Genomic DNA, 15,935 nt, shown 5'->3' with positions numbered 1-15,935 from the left:
CACAAGAACCTACCGCCGATGTCAGGAACTTTTAGAGCTGAAAAGATCAACATGGCTAAACTATATTGAGGTGAAATCCTGTTTTCACACTGGTGTAGAGAATGAATAGCAGGACTGGAGATTGACATTCTGACATATTTTATATAGCTTGGTAATGCCCGCTGCTTTTGTGTTATTCCAAAGCTCTGCTTATTCAAAGCCATAAGAAATGTATCAGTTCCTTGAGTGTGTGTGTGTGTGTGTGTGTGTGTGTGTGTGTGTGTGTGTGTGTGTGTGCGCGCGCGCGCATGCGTGCGCATGCAGGGGCGGACTAGTAAAGATGTAATTTGATGGGGGTCCAGTGTATTTCCAGAGTTTTGGTGGGGTCAGATGAATGGCTCAGTGTGTGTGTGTGTGTGTGTGTGTGTGTGTGTGTGTGTGTGTGTGTGTGTGTGTGTGTGTGTGTGTGTGTGTGTGTGTGTGTGTGTGCGTGTGTGCGTGTGTGCGTGCGTGCGTGCGTGCGTGCGTGTGCGTGTGTGTGCGCGTGTGCAGGGGCGGACTAGTAAAGATGTAATTTAACTGTAAAAATGTGTTACCTTTAAATGTTCCATGAACACAACCAGTCTTGATGTTTTCATCTGATTGTCAAACAAATCACTTCAAAAAGGAGGTTACCTTCACTCGTTCATCCAAAATAATTCCAGCATCCGAACTTTGAACTGTGCACCCACCAACTTTCCTTCAATTTGCATGGCTGAAACTATCTCACCGCAGAAAGAATCCGAGCGACATGCCATACTATTTTTGGCCAGACAGCATCAGATACATGGGCTACACTCGAGCGGATCATGTGGGGGCCTTAAGCGGAGAAATTATATATATTTTAAAAATGTTTATTTTACTATGCCCAGCTCGCGAGTCTGCCACTTTGTGTGTGTGTGTGTGTGTGTGTGTGTGTGTGTGTGTGTGTGTGTGTGTGTGTGTGTGTGTGTGTGTGTGTGTGTGTGTGTGTGTGTGTGTGTGTGTGTGTGTGTGTGTGTGTGTGTGTGTGTGTGTGTGTGTGTGTGTGTGTGTGTGTGTGTGTGTGTGTGTGTGTGTGTGTGTGTGTGTGTTTTTTATGGGGGCTGGGTACAGGTTACACATTACCTATACTTAATCACCTTTGGATATACTGGAAATACAATTGCAGACCATCAAAGCTGAGAGTGAACAGGTATTTCAGGTTTGCATTATGTTTTATGCCTATGTAAATAGAATTGTAATTCTATGAGTAGGCCTACAAAGACTGTTAGATGAATTACCTGTCACTTTAACTTTAATATGCATAACATCATGAATTCAATGCATTGTCACAATTAAGTTTTACATGACTTAGGATGAACAGCAATTTATCTCTCAATTGACTTCATTTATTGACCCACCATAGGCTATAAATCACTTCAAATTGCACATTAAAACTTATTTCAAACATTGTACAAACTGTAGCCAATACCATGAACTGTTGGTGATAGCCTACATTTGAACATGGTATACATTTTTAGCCCTGATTGCTAGCTGATGCTTTATGACACATGCAGGAAAGGCTTCACAGGCTACCTACTGGGTGCAAGTGGACACAGCCCAGGTATTCTGTATCATAGAGATTTAGGTTGTCACCTAAAACCCTCACAAACTTTTGCAGATGCACAATTGAGAGCATCCTGTCGAGCTGTATCACCGCAGGGCTCTCCAGAGGGTGGTGCGGTCTGCACAACACATCACCGGGGGCCAACTACCTGCCCTCCCGGACACCTACAGCACCCGATGACACAGAAAGGCCAAAAATATCACCAAGGACAACAACCACCTGAGCCACTGCCTGTTCACCCTGCTACCATCCAGAAGGCGAGGTCAGTACAGGTGCATCAAAGCTGAGACTGAAAAACAGCTTCTACAGTATCTCAAAGCCATCAGACTGTTAAACAGCCATCACTAGCACAGAGAGGCTGCTGCCTACATACAGACTTGAACTCATTGGCCACTTTAATAAATGGAACACTAGTCACTTTAATAATGCCAGTTTAATAATGTTTACATATCTTGCATTTCTCATTGTCACGCCCTGACCTTAGTTATCTTTGTTTTCTTTATTATTTTGGTTAGGTCAGGGTGTGACATGGGGGATGTATGTGTTTTCTCTTGTCTAGGGGTTTTGTATGTTTATGGGGTGTTTACTAGTCTAGGTGTTTGTATGTCTATGGTTGCCTAGATTGGTTCTCAATTAGAGGCAGCTGTTTATCGTTGTCTCTGATTGGGAATCATATTTAGGCAGCCATATTCTGTTGGTATTTCGTGGGTTATTGTCTATATGTAAGTTTCCTGAGTCTGCACTTGTTTAATATATAGCTTCACGTTTGTTTGTTGTTTTGCATAGTTTGTTTAAGTGTTCTTCGTTTCGTTAAATAAATAGAAGAATGTATTCTTATCACGCTGCGCCTTGGTCCTCCTCTCTTCAACCAAACGACGAACGTGACACTCATCTTATATGTATATACGGTATTCTATCCTATCTATTGCATCTTAGCCTATGCCGCTCTGACATTGCGCATCCATATATTTATATATATATATTTATATATTGTTATTACATTCCTTCACTTAGATTTGTGTGTATTAAGTTGTGGAACTACTAGATATTACTTGTTAGATATTGCTGCACTGTCATAACTAGAAGCACAAGCATTTTGCTACACTCGCAATAACATCTGCTAACCATGTGTATGTGACTAATAAAATTTGATTTGATACCTAGAGATCCTATTTCAATTACTGGAGGAGCTATGTCCTAAACCCCGCAATGTTCCAGAATGAGGTAAAAATGGCAGCCATATTGGTCAGGGAACGAATGGCAGTAGAGGCATAATCCTGAGTTTACTTATGCAGGAAAATCTAAGTAGGGCATGCGATTTATCAGAAATTGTGTAATTTAATTATTGTCAACATAGAATATTGTCATATAATTATTAATACCGTTTATACAGGTTTTATACCAATTTTCTGTATAAATAATCTCTAAAATATATGAATACTGAATAGAAATATAAACACAACATGCAACAATTTCTAAGAGTTAGAGTTCATATGAAATCAGTCAATTGAAATAAATACATTAGGCCCTAATCTATGGATTTCACATGACTGGGAATACAGATATGAATCTCTTGATCACTCAGGCATTGTGTTGTGTGACAAGACTACACATTTTAGAGTGGCCTTTTATTGTCCAAGCACAAGGTGCACCTGTGTAATGATCATGCTTTTTAATCAGCTTCTTGATATGCCACACCTGTCAGGTGGATGGATTATCTTGGCAAAGGGGAATTGCTCACTAACAGGGATGTAAACAAATGTGTGCACAACATTTTTGAGAAATAAGCTTTTTGTGCATATGAAACATTTCTGAAATATTTTATTTCAGCTCATGAAACATGGGACCAAAACTTTACATGTTGCGTTTATATTTTTGTTCAGTAGAAATGGACCGTAAATGTAAAAACAAAAAAAATATTGGAAAGTTGTGAGTGCTATTATATCCAAGTCCTACATCAAATGATTTCAGCCAATGCATGGCTGCGGATTGAAAGCACTGTTTGAATGGAATGTTGGCATATTGGCAGTTAATTATAACTTACTGGCTACCTGACAAACATACAGGGCAGGTAAATCAATTATTTTTACAAAATATCTCATCACAGCACTGGCAATGACCAACATAAGAATGTTAATGGCCATTCTAGTATTCTAATTCCTAATTCTATGTTCTGTATGGTGAACGATAGTGATTGATGTCATAATATAATATACTTATGTTAATGTACTTCTTGGCTTCAATGTTTTTCGGTATCCAATTTAGAAACTGTTGGCTGATTTCTTTAGGAAATGGTGAGGACACCTGTCGTAACAAGTTGATTGCACAGGTGTGCGAAGCTGTCTCGTGACTTCACTGCTAAAATTGGCGCGCTTGGACATGATTGGATACAAACCTTTTCCGTTAAACTCTTTCTCAAACCTTTGTCACAGTAGCACCTGTCAAACGTGTCTATGCATTTTATATAGCTAATCCTATAGCATAGTATATCTATATTTTTTAAAGACTTGAGACTGGCATTACGTTCATATAACCCCCCTTCACCCCCTTTATAATAAACCTTGATATATTATTTTCATAATAACACAAAAATCTATAGGCTAGTAATTCATGCAATAATGTATATTAGAATTGCTGTTATAATGAAGGAATTGAACGTCTGATTTGACCTATGGATTTGACCTATTATTCAAAAACACCTTTTTCACTCACTCTCCCCCTCCAACTCCCACCACATCCCTCGACGTCGTTTCGTTCATTCTATTCTTGCAATGTCTACGGCTCTTTCTTACGTCTCTTGCTCATGCCTCGCATGCAGAGTCCGTCCACCGTCACCACTGCAGAAGTTCAACAATTACAGGTAAAACATTGAGCAATATTCTTAACGTAATAATCTTTATCATTCTAATAAGGATAGTATGTAATACTGTTATACTTGCATGATAAAATGAGGGATGCGGACGTTAAGTGTTTGCAGAGCAGTTCCAGGCACTATACATAATTAACCTAGTATACATGTTTAACAGTATTAGCCTTTTACAGTATTAGCACATACTTAACCTATATGTTTTTTAAACAATATTGCGTTTATTCATTTTAGAAAATACATATTTATTTTATGTTTACACAGAAATGTAGCCTACTTGGTACAATGACAGCTATGTCCAAATCAATAGCCTTGAGACTATTTACGTAAGCAAAGCACTCAAATATTCCTATTGTGCGTCAACTGTGTTCAGACTGAATAGAGACTACTCAAAAGCTGTTAATAACTCAACATCTTATTTTAAATCTGATTTTGTCAGGTTTCTTAACCTAGCGTCTCTCTCTCTCTCTCTCTCTCTCTCTTTCTGCTGGTGTCGCAAGTGGTATTTGTGTTAATAAACACAAAAGAACATTGGGTCAACTGACTGAAAATTAGAACTGATGAAAAACGAGAAGCCCTGTTTAAACCCATTGAAAGTAACTGATTACCGTGCTAAAGACTGGAGTGAGGACAATGAGACAACAAGACAGAGGAAGTTCTACATTAAGCCAGACCTCCACTTGTCGGTTTTCTTGGTCCGTGTACATTCATCGGTTAATCAATACAATGGTTTTGCTTCTGCTTTCTATGACGCGTCAGTATACAATACATGTTCTTGTCCCTTCAGCAGCAATTGCCAATGATTATAACGACATAATAACTTAACCAGGGTGTTGTGCATTTCTTTTCACAGATAGCAATAGCCATATCAATGCAATGGTTCTGATTTATGATTTCAAGCACACATGCACGCACGCACACACATTAAGTATTCAGAGCTCCTTGCCTCACCTCAACTTTTGCCAGACAGTTCTTCTTTACTGTCAGTAAATACAGTATGTAAATCAGGTGACTGTTCAGGATTCAGACCAAATATAAGGAAAGTGTGTATCTCTGTGTGTGCTTTTGCATGTATGTGTGTGTCTCTGTGTGCACAATGTTTTGAATGAAATTGAATACACACAGTGTGGAGAAATGCAACTGAGTGCAATTAATATCAAGGTTATCCTCTTGTTGTTTTGGCCCATACCTTTTGTTCACTCTACAATGTTATATTCTTACTGAATCTCCCCAATCACTCATCATTTAATGCCACATATACCCCATAGCTGTATGTTCATGCATTTCAGTATGTGGTTCTGGTTGGTCCTTGAACTAGATCTCTTCATTTATCATCTTCTGTGTTTATATTGCCGATGGCAACATTTCCTCCATATCTGTGCATCTGGATTACTTGCTTCTAAACAGTACATACAGGAACAACTATAGAAACAAACACCTTCTATTGGTTTTGACATGGAGGAAAATCATCTGTGTATGATTCAAACGAGTTTCAGTGGGTTCTGGTATAGGTTGAACTAACTTTATTTTTTGAAAGAAACTTGGTTTGAAATTGTGAGTCATAAACCACTGTTAGATGACTATCACCCAACTTTTCTATTGGGTGATATTATATTCTATTGGTCTATTATATTCTCATTACAATGCTCCTACTGCAGTAAACTGAATTATTTAATGCATACTGCATCCATCAAAGAATGTAATAAAGAAACAATTGCGTTGTAGGTAATTACTGTAAAACATAACTGTATTCGCTGCTCATTAATCATACTGTACGTACATTTTCAGTTGATGATACCAAAGATGCACACACACACACACAGCATGTGATAGCTCAACTAAATAATGATACTGACCGAAGAGCTTGTCATCATCAGAATGTTCTTGATTACTTCCTTAATTGAACAGTACAGTTTAAAGAGTCTATACACACCCGTGCGTCATTCTAAGTAACATAATACAAAAATCCCCATCAATATCCGTCAATTTAAGCTAGATTTAAATCAGTTTTTTTTGTATGGCCTGCGTCTCAATTCACAGCATCTGTCTGTGGCGGCCTTCAGTGTCGGTGGTGGAAGGTGGCGGAGCTACAGCGCTGTTTGTCAGACCATGAGACATCCCGAAAATCGGTCTTCTCACAAAAACGTCTTTAGTGTCCGAACCGTTTGAGCGACAAACTAATATAACCCCACTATGGAAAGGGGAGACTCTCACGAACACGATGCTCTATGACCCCCACTAGTCTGAAAGTAACCCATACAAAACAATGGAAGTATGGAGGTAGTTTTGTGCCAACAAAAATAAGGGTTTAAATATGTTTAAAATGTTAAAAAATCCCAGCTTTTTAAAATGTCCTATATATAAGACAGACACTTCAAAACATTGTTCCTTATGACACATTTTTTACTGTCTTTTTAACATTTATGAATGTATTTCTATGGGCTGTGGTGGTAAAGGCCAAATTCAATATATTTTGTATGTTTTTTTATTTAAATAGGCTAGTCAGGGGTTCCTAAAATAAAAAATCTAATATCTAAATGATCCATGATATGACCATCTTAAAACAATTCCATATGTTAGCTTAGTACTTATCATGGATTTTAAATGACTCACTCTATTAAAAATATACATTATATTTAGGTCTTCAGCATTGGTACTTATATTTGGTTTAATGTTGGCAAAATCCCCTCAGCTGTTTCAACTGCCCCTCACCCCCCACTCGCTTCTCGCTCGCCGTGTTCAGTTCCGTCCTAGACTTTGGAATTCGCTGTTGCCATGGCAATGGATAGAGCACGCTCTCTCACTTCTTTCCCGTTCCCTCTTGCTTTATATATCCCTCTCTCAGTGTGAAATGTGGAAACGGATCAGCTTCTTTCCTTTCTGGTCTGTCATCGCAGAATGTACAAACCCAATTTTATTAATGATTTATCTTTTTGTAAGGTTCGGAAAGAACATTTTACTTGGCTTCCCTCTCACGTCACATTAATTTATTCATCCTTTCTTTTTTCTTCTTCTCCCCACAGGAGCAACACTGAGATGCCTGCCAGTGCCATGACCACCCACTGAGAAGAGGGACGGAACCTTGAGTTGCGGATCCACGCTCACATACAGACGAGCCAGAGAGTGTGAAAGAGGAAGAACAGGGGAACGAGAGAGAAGAGAGGAAACGAGAGAGGGAGAGCGGTCGATGGATGCCGCTTGGACAGAGGGGACTCTGAAGGCGCACTCTTCACTGACGAGGAACAGCAAGCTGCAGACATGGAGGCAAAAGGCAGAGGCATGCCCCAAGGTAACACACATTTCACTAGAAACACACGCACAAACACACGCACACACACACTTAGGAAAATACACACTTAACAGATGCCTGGATTCAAAAGACAACAATATGATTTACCCAAGTCATTATTCTGTAACTAGACGAGACTGAAGTCTTTTTGCCCTTTTTCGAAATTGGCTTTTGTATTAAAACAATTACAAGTCATCAGAAAGACAAAGCACTGACAATGCCTTTTTGTAATTGGCCCTCTGGGATTAATAAAGTTCTATTGAATTGAAATGAAAGCGAGACATACAGCTCAATATCAGGTACATTTTGTTTTATCGGTTGTTACCTTGGAAACAACCAACAAATCCACACCATTCAAGACAATGCACTTGATTTCTAGCTTTCAGGCGTCCTTACTATTTCACCAACTCTCCTTCTCTTTCTCCATCTCGCTCTCTCCTCCCTCTCTCTCTCTCTCTCTTTCCGGCACAGTCATGGTGTGGTGGGAGAAGGGGATCCAGGTTGTCCTCACCACTTTGGGGGCGTTTGCAGCCTTTTCCCTGATGGCGGTGGCCATTGGGACAGACTACTGGCTGTACGCACGGGCCTTCATCTGCAACAGCACGGCCAACTCCTCTCAGGACGACCCCAACAACAAGGACAAGAAAGACCCTGGAGCCCTCACACACTCTGGCCTCTGGAGGATCTGCTGTCTGGAGGGTAAGGGGAGGACTAGACGTGTGTGGGGAGGTGTGTGGAGGGGGAGGGGTGATGGGGGTCCAGTGTATTTCCAGAGTTTTGGTGGGGTCAGATGAATGGCTCAGTGTGTGTGTGTGTGTGTGTGTGTGTGTCTGGGTGGATCTGAAGTCTCTGAAGCCACTCTAAAATGTGCAGTTTTGTCACACGGCACAATGCCACAGATGCCTCAAGTTGAGGGAGCATGCAAGTAGCGGCCCCATGTCGCAAGTAGCGGCCCCATGTCCCATGTCGCACGGCCCCATGTCGCAAGGATCTGTACACAATTCCGGGAAGTTGAAAATGTCCCAGTTCTTCCATGGCCTGCATACTCACCAGACATGTCACCCATTGAGCATGTTTGGGATGCTCTGGATGGATGACAGCGTGTTCCAGTTCCCACCAATATCCAGCAACTTCGCACAGCCACAATCAAAAGCCTGATCAACTCTATGCAAAGGAGATGTGTTGCACTGCATGAGGGAAATGGTGGTCACACCAGATACTGACTGGTTTTCTGATCCACGCACCTTTTTTTAAGGTATCTGTGAACAACATTCCCAATAATGTGAATTCCATTGATTAGGGCCTAATGAATTCATTTCAATTGACTGATTTCCTTATATGAACTGGAACTCAGTAAAATCTTTTAAATTGTTGCCTGTTGCATTTATATATTTTGTTCAGTATATAGTTAACATTCGCCTTCTACATCTAGTTACATATTGAACTTCCATCCTCTCAGGCCAGGGGAACAATGTATGAATTTATTTAGCTCGCTATGATGCTTTCTTCAGTGAGATACACTATATATACAAAAATATGTGGACACCCCTTGAAATTAGTGGATTCGTCTATTTCAGCCACAGCCGTTACTGACAGGTGTATAAAATCGTGCACACAGCCATGACATCTCCATAGACAAACATTGGCAGTAGAATGGCTTTACTGAAGAGCTCAGTGACTTTCAAAGTGGCACCGTCATAGGAAGTAATTTCATCAAATTTCTTCCCTGCTAGAGCTGTTCCGGTCAACTATTAGTGTTGTTGTTGTGAAGTGAAAATGTCTAGGAGCAACAACGGCTCAGCCGCGAAGTGGTAGGCCACATAAGCTCACAGAACAGAACCGCCAAGTGCTGTAGCGCGTATTGCATAAAAAATGTCTGTCCTCGGTTGCAGCACTCACTACTGAGTTCCAAACTGCCCCTGGAAGCAACGTCAGCACAATAACTGTTCGTCAGTAGCTTCATGAAATGGGTTTCCATGGCTGAGCAGCCGCACAAAAGCCTAAGATCACCATGCGCAATGCCAAGCGTCGGCTGGAGTGGTGTAAAGCTTGCCGTCTTTGGACTCTTGAGCATTGGAAACTTGTTTTCTGGAGTGATGAATCACGCTTCACCATCTGGCAGTCCGACGGATGAATCTGGGTTTGGCGGATGCCAGGACAACGCTACCTGCTCCAATGCGTAGTGCCAACTGTAAAGTTTGGTGGAGGAGGAATAATGGTCTGGGGCTGTTTTTCATGGTTCGGGCTAGGCCCCTTAGTTCCAGTGAAGTGAAATCTTAACGGTACAGCATACAGTGATATTCTAGACGATTCTGTGCTTCCTACTTTGTGGCAACAGTAAAGGCCCTTTCCTGTTTCAGTATGACAATGCCCTCATGCACAAAGCGAGGTCCATACAGAAATAGTTTGTTGAGATCGGTGTGGAAGAACTTGACTGGCCTCCACAGAGCCCTGACCTCAACCACATCTAACACCTTTTGGATGAATTGGAACGCCAACTGCGAGCCAGGCCCAATCACCCAACATCAGTGCCCAACCTCACTAATGCTCGTGGCTGAATGGAAGCAAGTCCCCCTAGCAATGTTCCAACATCTAATGGAAAGCCTTCTCAGAAGAGTGGAGGCTGTTATAACAGCAAAGGGGGGACCAACTCCATATTAATATCCATGATTTTGGAATGAGATGTTCGACGAGCAGGAGTACGACACAGTGAAACTTGGATGAGGGCATTCAGAGCAGTGGAGGCTGCTGAGGGGAGGATGACTCATAATAATGGACGGAATGGGGTGAATGGAATGGTATCAAACACATTGTTTTCATGTGTTTGATAGCACTCCATTCCAGCCATTACTATGATTTGTCCTCCCCTAAGTAGCCTCCACTGATTCAGAGAACATCCAGTGGGCAGTGGCAGACAGTCAGTAGGAGAAGGCTCATTTCAAGAGCTGCTTATCTAACCTATTGCCGTCTGCGAGAAACTAGCCTCATCGAGAACCAGGCGTGACAATGACGTGATTGTGGAGGTATGGCTATGCGAGACTAGCGAATGTCAAAGAGGACAATTATGAGCGATGAGTCAGTGGTGATAGTCGGATGGAGTGGTTCTCCATTTGCGATAGACAGCTTCAACAAGAGAGGACAACAACACAGCCATTTTATATCATATTTGTGGTGTCTGCTCAACATACTGAAACCACTGATTATGGCTCCTTGATTATTATAGAACGTTTTTGTTGATTTAGTCTGTTGTTTTCTTCTGAGTACGGGGGGGGGGGGGGGGGGGTTGTGGTTCATATGACTGTCATGAAAAATACATTGTGTATGAGCTATTTTAACCGACTTGGAAAGGGATTCAAATGAATACTTAATGTGTCCAAACACCAAGCCCTAGATATCTGATTCTCTCTAATACTCCCTAATCTCTCTCCAATCTTTCTGTATCTCTCTCTCTCTCTCTGTCCATCTCTCTCTCTCTGTCTCTGTCTCTGTCTCTCTGTCCATCTCTCTGTCCGTCTCTCTGTCCCTCTGTCCATCTCTCTCTCTCTCTGTCTCTCTGTCCATCTCTCTGTCCGTTTCTCTGTCTCTCTGTCTGTCTGTCTCTCTCTCTCAGGGCTGAAGAGAGGAGTGTGTTCTCAGATCAATCATTTCCCGGACGATGCAGACTATGATCAGGATGCAGCAGAGTATCTCCTGCGTGAGTAAGGGGACGTGGGCAGTGGGAGGATGTCACTAGAGAGACGTGATGTCGAATTGAAAAGAAAAACCTGGGAAACGGCAGCGGTGAATGCCCAGGTGCAGGGTTATGAGTAAGCTAACTCAATGAGTATCTCTCATTTGACAGAGGGAATTATGACAAAGCAATAGGATATTCCAATCAAACCAGAACATTGGTTGGAATTAAAATGTAGGATAGATTTATTCATTTATGTAAGGTGTTACAGAATACTGTAAATGCTTATTGTAGCACATTACTTTACTCCAGATGGTGACAAAGTCACATATGCAGCCTGAAATGTCACCTTCACAACTTCAGTTTTAATCATTCATCTTTAATATATTTTTGCTACGCTCAGCAGATGACACCAAAGGTTGCAGTCGCTTCCAATATTATCAGAGGATAGGAAGTAATATCTAAGCAGGGCTCCAGGTAGAAGATACCCATAGGCACATATCTAGGATCAGCTAGAATCTAGGATCCCCAAATGATAACTATAACCACCAACCACTGTCAACATAAAACTGACCTTAGATCAGCAAGTAAGGACAATTTCACCCCCATCCGTCTGCAGGTGTGGTCCGAGCCTCCAGTATCTTCCCCATCCTGAGTGCTATACTCCTCCTGATGGGAGCGATGTGTGTTGCATCCAGCAGCTTCTACAAGAGCAAGAGGAACATCATCCTAGGAGGAGGCATCCTGTTTGTGGCTGCTGGTAAGGCGCTGGTGTCTTGGTCTTGACTGTTTCTCTATTACTCAGTACACATGGGGATGGTTTCCTGGACACAGTTGAAGCCTAGTCCTGGAGTTAAAATCATGCTCGATGGTGTCCCATATTTATTTTCCTCTTGTTCAGATGGAATGCAAAAGCCCTACTCGGCCTTAAATGTTCTCAACGGTCTCTGAACTAATTCTCCTTTTTAACTGGTAAATAGTGTTATTATCAAGGATGTTCCTCATCCTTTCATCCATCCATGATATTCACCTTTGTGTTGTTTTCCCCTCCTCACAACTCATTTCATGTTAATGATATTGGTTGCGGCTTAGATTTCCCAAATACATCATCCGTTGAGTGGAGACTCAGGTCAACGAGGCACAACACAGCAGTAGGGATAAAGATTGTTAATTTAGTATTATGGGATAAATTACCTCCTGAGTGGAGATATGGGTCAATGAGACATTACACAAGAGAAGTAATCAAGTTGAGATGGCTCCCCCACCCCCCTATGGAAAAGCTCAGAGAAAATCAATGGCATATTATATTATAATCTCACATAGCGTTTAACACCTCTCACTTCCTCTCTCTCTTTCCCCCAGGCCTCAGCAACATCATCGGTGTGATCGTGTACATCTCTGCGGCACTGAGCGACATCTCGCCCAAGAAGGATGAGGACAAGAAGTGGCATTACTCGTATGGCTGGTCCTTCTACTTCGGAGGCCTCTCCTTCATCCTGGCTGAGATGGTGGGTGTCCTGGCCGTCAACATCTACATCGAGAAGAACAAGGAGCTGCGCTGCCGCTCTCGCACCGAACTCTTGAAGAGCACCACGAACGCCATGCTCCGCCTGCCCAGCTACCGCTTCCGCCGGCGCTCCCGCTCCAGCTCGCACTCTTCCGACCCGCCACGCTCCCCCTGCGACACCTCACCCACAGGCGCCAAGAGTTTTGCATTACCGCCGTCTGCCCCACCTTTCTCCGTGGCCACCCTGCCAAACCCGCACCATGCTGGTGGAGGAGTAGGGGGCGATATCTCCATGTATACCCTGACCCGGGACTCCAAGATGGGGAGTCTTGGTGGCGGGGGACCCCCCCTCTATGGCACCGTGGACCGGGCCTCCCTCTACCAACTGCACAACTACTTCCCCAAAGAGGAAGTGGGGGTGATGATGAGCGGCACGCTGCCTTCTCTCTCCAAGTCCAACCTCTCTGCGGCGGGCCAGAATTCCGCCGTTGGAGCCACTGCCATTGCGCCCCTGAATACCTTGTCATCCTCCGGTCCTACGACCCAGCAGCCACCTCTGCCCACTGGCACCATGGAGAGAGAGAGGGGAATGGGCACCCTGGACCGCCTGGGGGGCAAACGGAACAGGGACACCGACTCGGACACGCTGAACAGGAGAACCACGCCAGTGTGAGCCTCGGAGATAGGAGCAAGAGCCATGGAGGTGGAGGGCAAAATGGCGGGTAACGCTTTACAGTAAATCCCTGTCGCACAACCTACTTTTCGCTGCCATAACAATGACTTAACAAGTAACGCTTTACAGTTCACTACTGGTAAAGCCTACTGTTCGCTGCCATACGTAACAATGACTTTGTGGATTTTATAAGCAGTCACGACAACTAGTGTAAATTCATGACAACTGCCTTAACATGGTCATGACGGCTCATACAGTGGCCTCAGTTCTGTAGTTAGCTTGCATAGGTAGCTTGCACATACTTGCTGTATGCGACATACTAGTGTTTGACTACCTAATGTATTCGTGTTTATGACTGCTTATGACACTGATATTTTGAGGACTGTATGACAGGGCTTCTGTAAAGTGTTACCAAAAAGGGCTGTAGAAAAATGTAAGATAACTGAAAGAGAATAATTGACCATTCCCTGCCCTATCACTCCATCTCAGTCTGTTTTTGACTACTATGAATACATATATTCCACTGACTAGAATATCAAATGTATTATTAACAATATTATTGAGTATATATTCATTTTGAAATGCACAATATGTCTATAGTGGTAAACTTTGGGGTGTCTTATCATTCAGAGTGCTTGATTATCATAGCCAGGTTAAAAGAGTGTAAAGATTGTAACTTCTTGAATATTATCACATTGCTGTTGTTTTTATTCTCGTAATCGTAAATGCAGGGTAAATTTGTACATTTTGAACTATGATTTTTGTATTTTTGTATTTCTTTAAAGTTGAAAATGTTCATTGATATCTAGCTCCATCACACCTAATCTGATGGTGTCAGGCGGGAAGCATGTGCGCAAATATGAGTGTAATATTGTATTTATATTTTATTTTAAATATATTTTATTATTATTATTAATAATAATAGCCACTATTATTATTATTGTTATACTTATTGTTATTATTTTTAAGGCAATTTTTTTGTTTGTTAATACAGATATAACCAACATAGCCTAATCTGTGTTTTTTTATTGTTTATGACAAGTGTATTAGATTATAGACTTTATATAAACCTATTTATTTTAGCGATGGTATATATTCTTAATGTTATTCTTTAAAGCAGCGATTCTCAACTGATGGGTCGCGACCCAAATTTGGGGTTGAATGGGTCGCAGTCTGAACTTAAACAACTAAAACCAGGTAGTAAGTGATTAAACAATTGAATTTCTGAAATATTTTTCTTCAAACATAGTATTTTCAAAATAGAGCTAGCAGGGCTATTTAGCGGATTTGGTTGATTTTGTGGTCTCAAACCACTGAGCTTATCAACATTCTTCATCAAGAATATGGGCAAATTTGACTTATTTCCTTAGCATGAAAAATACATTCCAGATAAAAAAAAAATATATGCGAATATTGGGTTGCGACTGGGACAACCTGGTTTAATTTGGGTCCCGAGGCAAAACCAGTTAAGAACCGCTGCTTTAAAGAGCCTACTTTGAGGTTAGCGGGCTGTGATCCTGTAAGTGAAGAAGACAACAATCTCTTCATGGTACATGATATTTCTACTCTACTGCACATGAATCAAACTAAGGACATTTGTGATGTTTAAGCAATACAAAATTCTGAGCCTCAAAAAGAAATACAAAAAATATATTCAATAAACTTATATATGAAAATGTGTTGTGTGGAGTGTGTTATTTAACATCTAACCAAGATGGTAATATAACAAATGAATGTCAAAATGTTTGCCACCGCATATCTGGTAATTACATGGTGCTCATCTTTTCCATTCATATAGCTGGAGATACAAAACATATAGCCTGGGACATGGACTCATCTCAACAGAAGACCACTTTTGAGGTAAAAGAAAACATCTGAAAAACATGATTTTCGAGTGTAACGTCTCTTCAATACCTCAACAGGGGACCTTGATTGTACAGTTGGTATTGGGTCAGAGGTCACAGAGATGAAAGCTGGGGCTAAGAGAGTTCCAGGCCCAGGAAAGCAGCAGAATTCCTTAACACATGACTACAAAGGCAGTTAATTAATAATAATTGAATAACACTGAATCTCTTCACTCTTGGGATGGAAATGATGAAGATGATCTGCCCAGGGGGAAAGTGACTGTTTTAATCTCATTAAAGTAATGACTTTGGAGGAGGAAGGAAGCTAGGGAGGGAGAGGGATGCTCTATTTGTTCAACAGCATGGAGTGCACAGTTAATGTGTGATTTAGTTGGGGAGTTTAATTAGTCCTTCCTCTCTGGGGAGCCCTGGGTTGTGTTCAGTAGGGTACACTTTAGCAAAACGTTATAAAAACTTTAG

The 15,935-nt window shown here is 41.7% G+C and overlaps 1 protein-coding gene across 4 annotated transcripts; it reads left to right on the top strand.

The window, feature by feature from the left end:
- The first annotated feature begins 4,357 nt into the window (after positions 1-4,357).
- LOC139558725 (voltage-dependent calcium channel gamma-4 subunit-like) lies at positions 4,358-15,288 on the top strand. Of its 4 annotated transcripts, XM_071374096.1 has the most exons (7): positions 4,377-4,466; positions 4,973-5,167; positions 7,496-7,761; positions 8,233-8,460; positions 11,372-11,455; positions 12,051-12,191; positions 12,794-15,288. In XM_071374096.1, exons 3-7 carry the CDS (start codon positions 7,731-7,733, stop codon positions 13,609-13,611), a joined length of 1,302 nt encoding a protein of 433 aa, XP_071230197.1. In that variant the 5' UTR covers positions 4,377-4,466; positions 4,973-5,167; positions 7,496-7,730; the 3' UTR covers positions 13,612-15,288. The 4 variants fall into 4 exon arrangements, with proteins under 4 accessions (XP_071230194.1, XP_071230197.1, XP_071230193.1 ...); XM_071374093.1 differs by lacking the exon at positions 4,973-5,167 and having other exon boundaries at positions 4,358-4,466; XM_071374092.1 differs by lacking the exons at positions 4,377-4,466; positions 4,973-5,167 and adding an exon at positions 7,258-7,372.
- Positions 15,289-15,935: the final 647 nt, after the last annotated feature.

The sequence above is a fragment of the Salvelinus alpinus genome, chromosome 29 (assembly GCF_045679555.1).
Source record: "Salvelinus alpinus chromosome 29, SLU_Salpinus.1, whole genome shotgun sequence".
Classification (NCBI taxonomy): Eukaryota; Metazoa; Chordata; class Actinopteri; order Salmoniformes; family Salmonidae; genus Salvelinus; species Salvelinus alpinus.
This window is presented reverse-complemented; position numbering and strand designations above follow the sequence as displayed.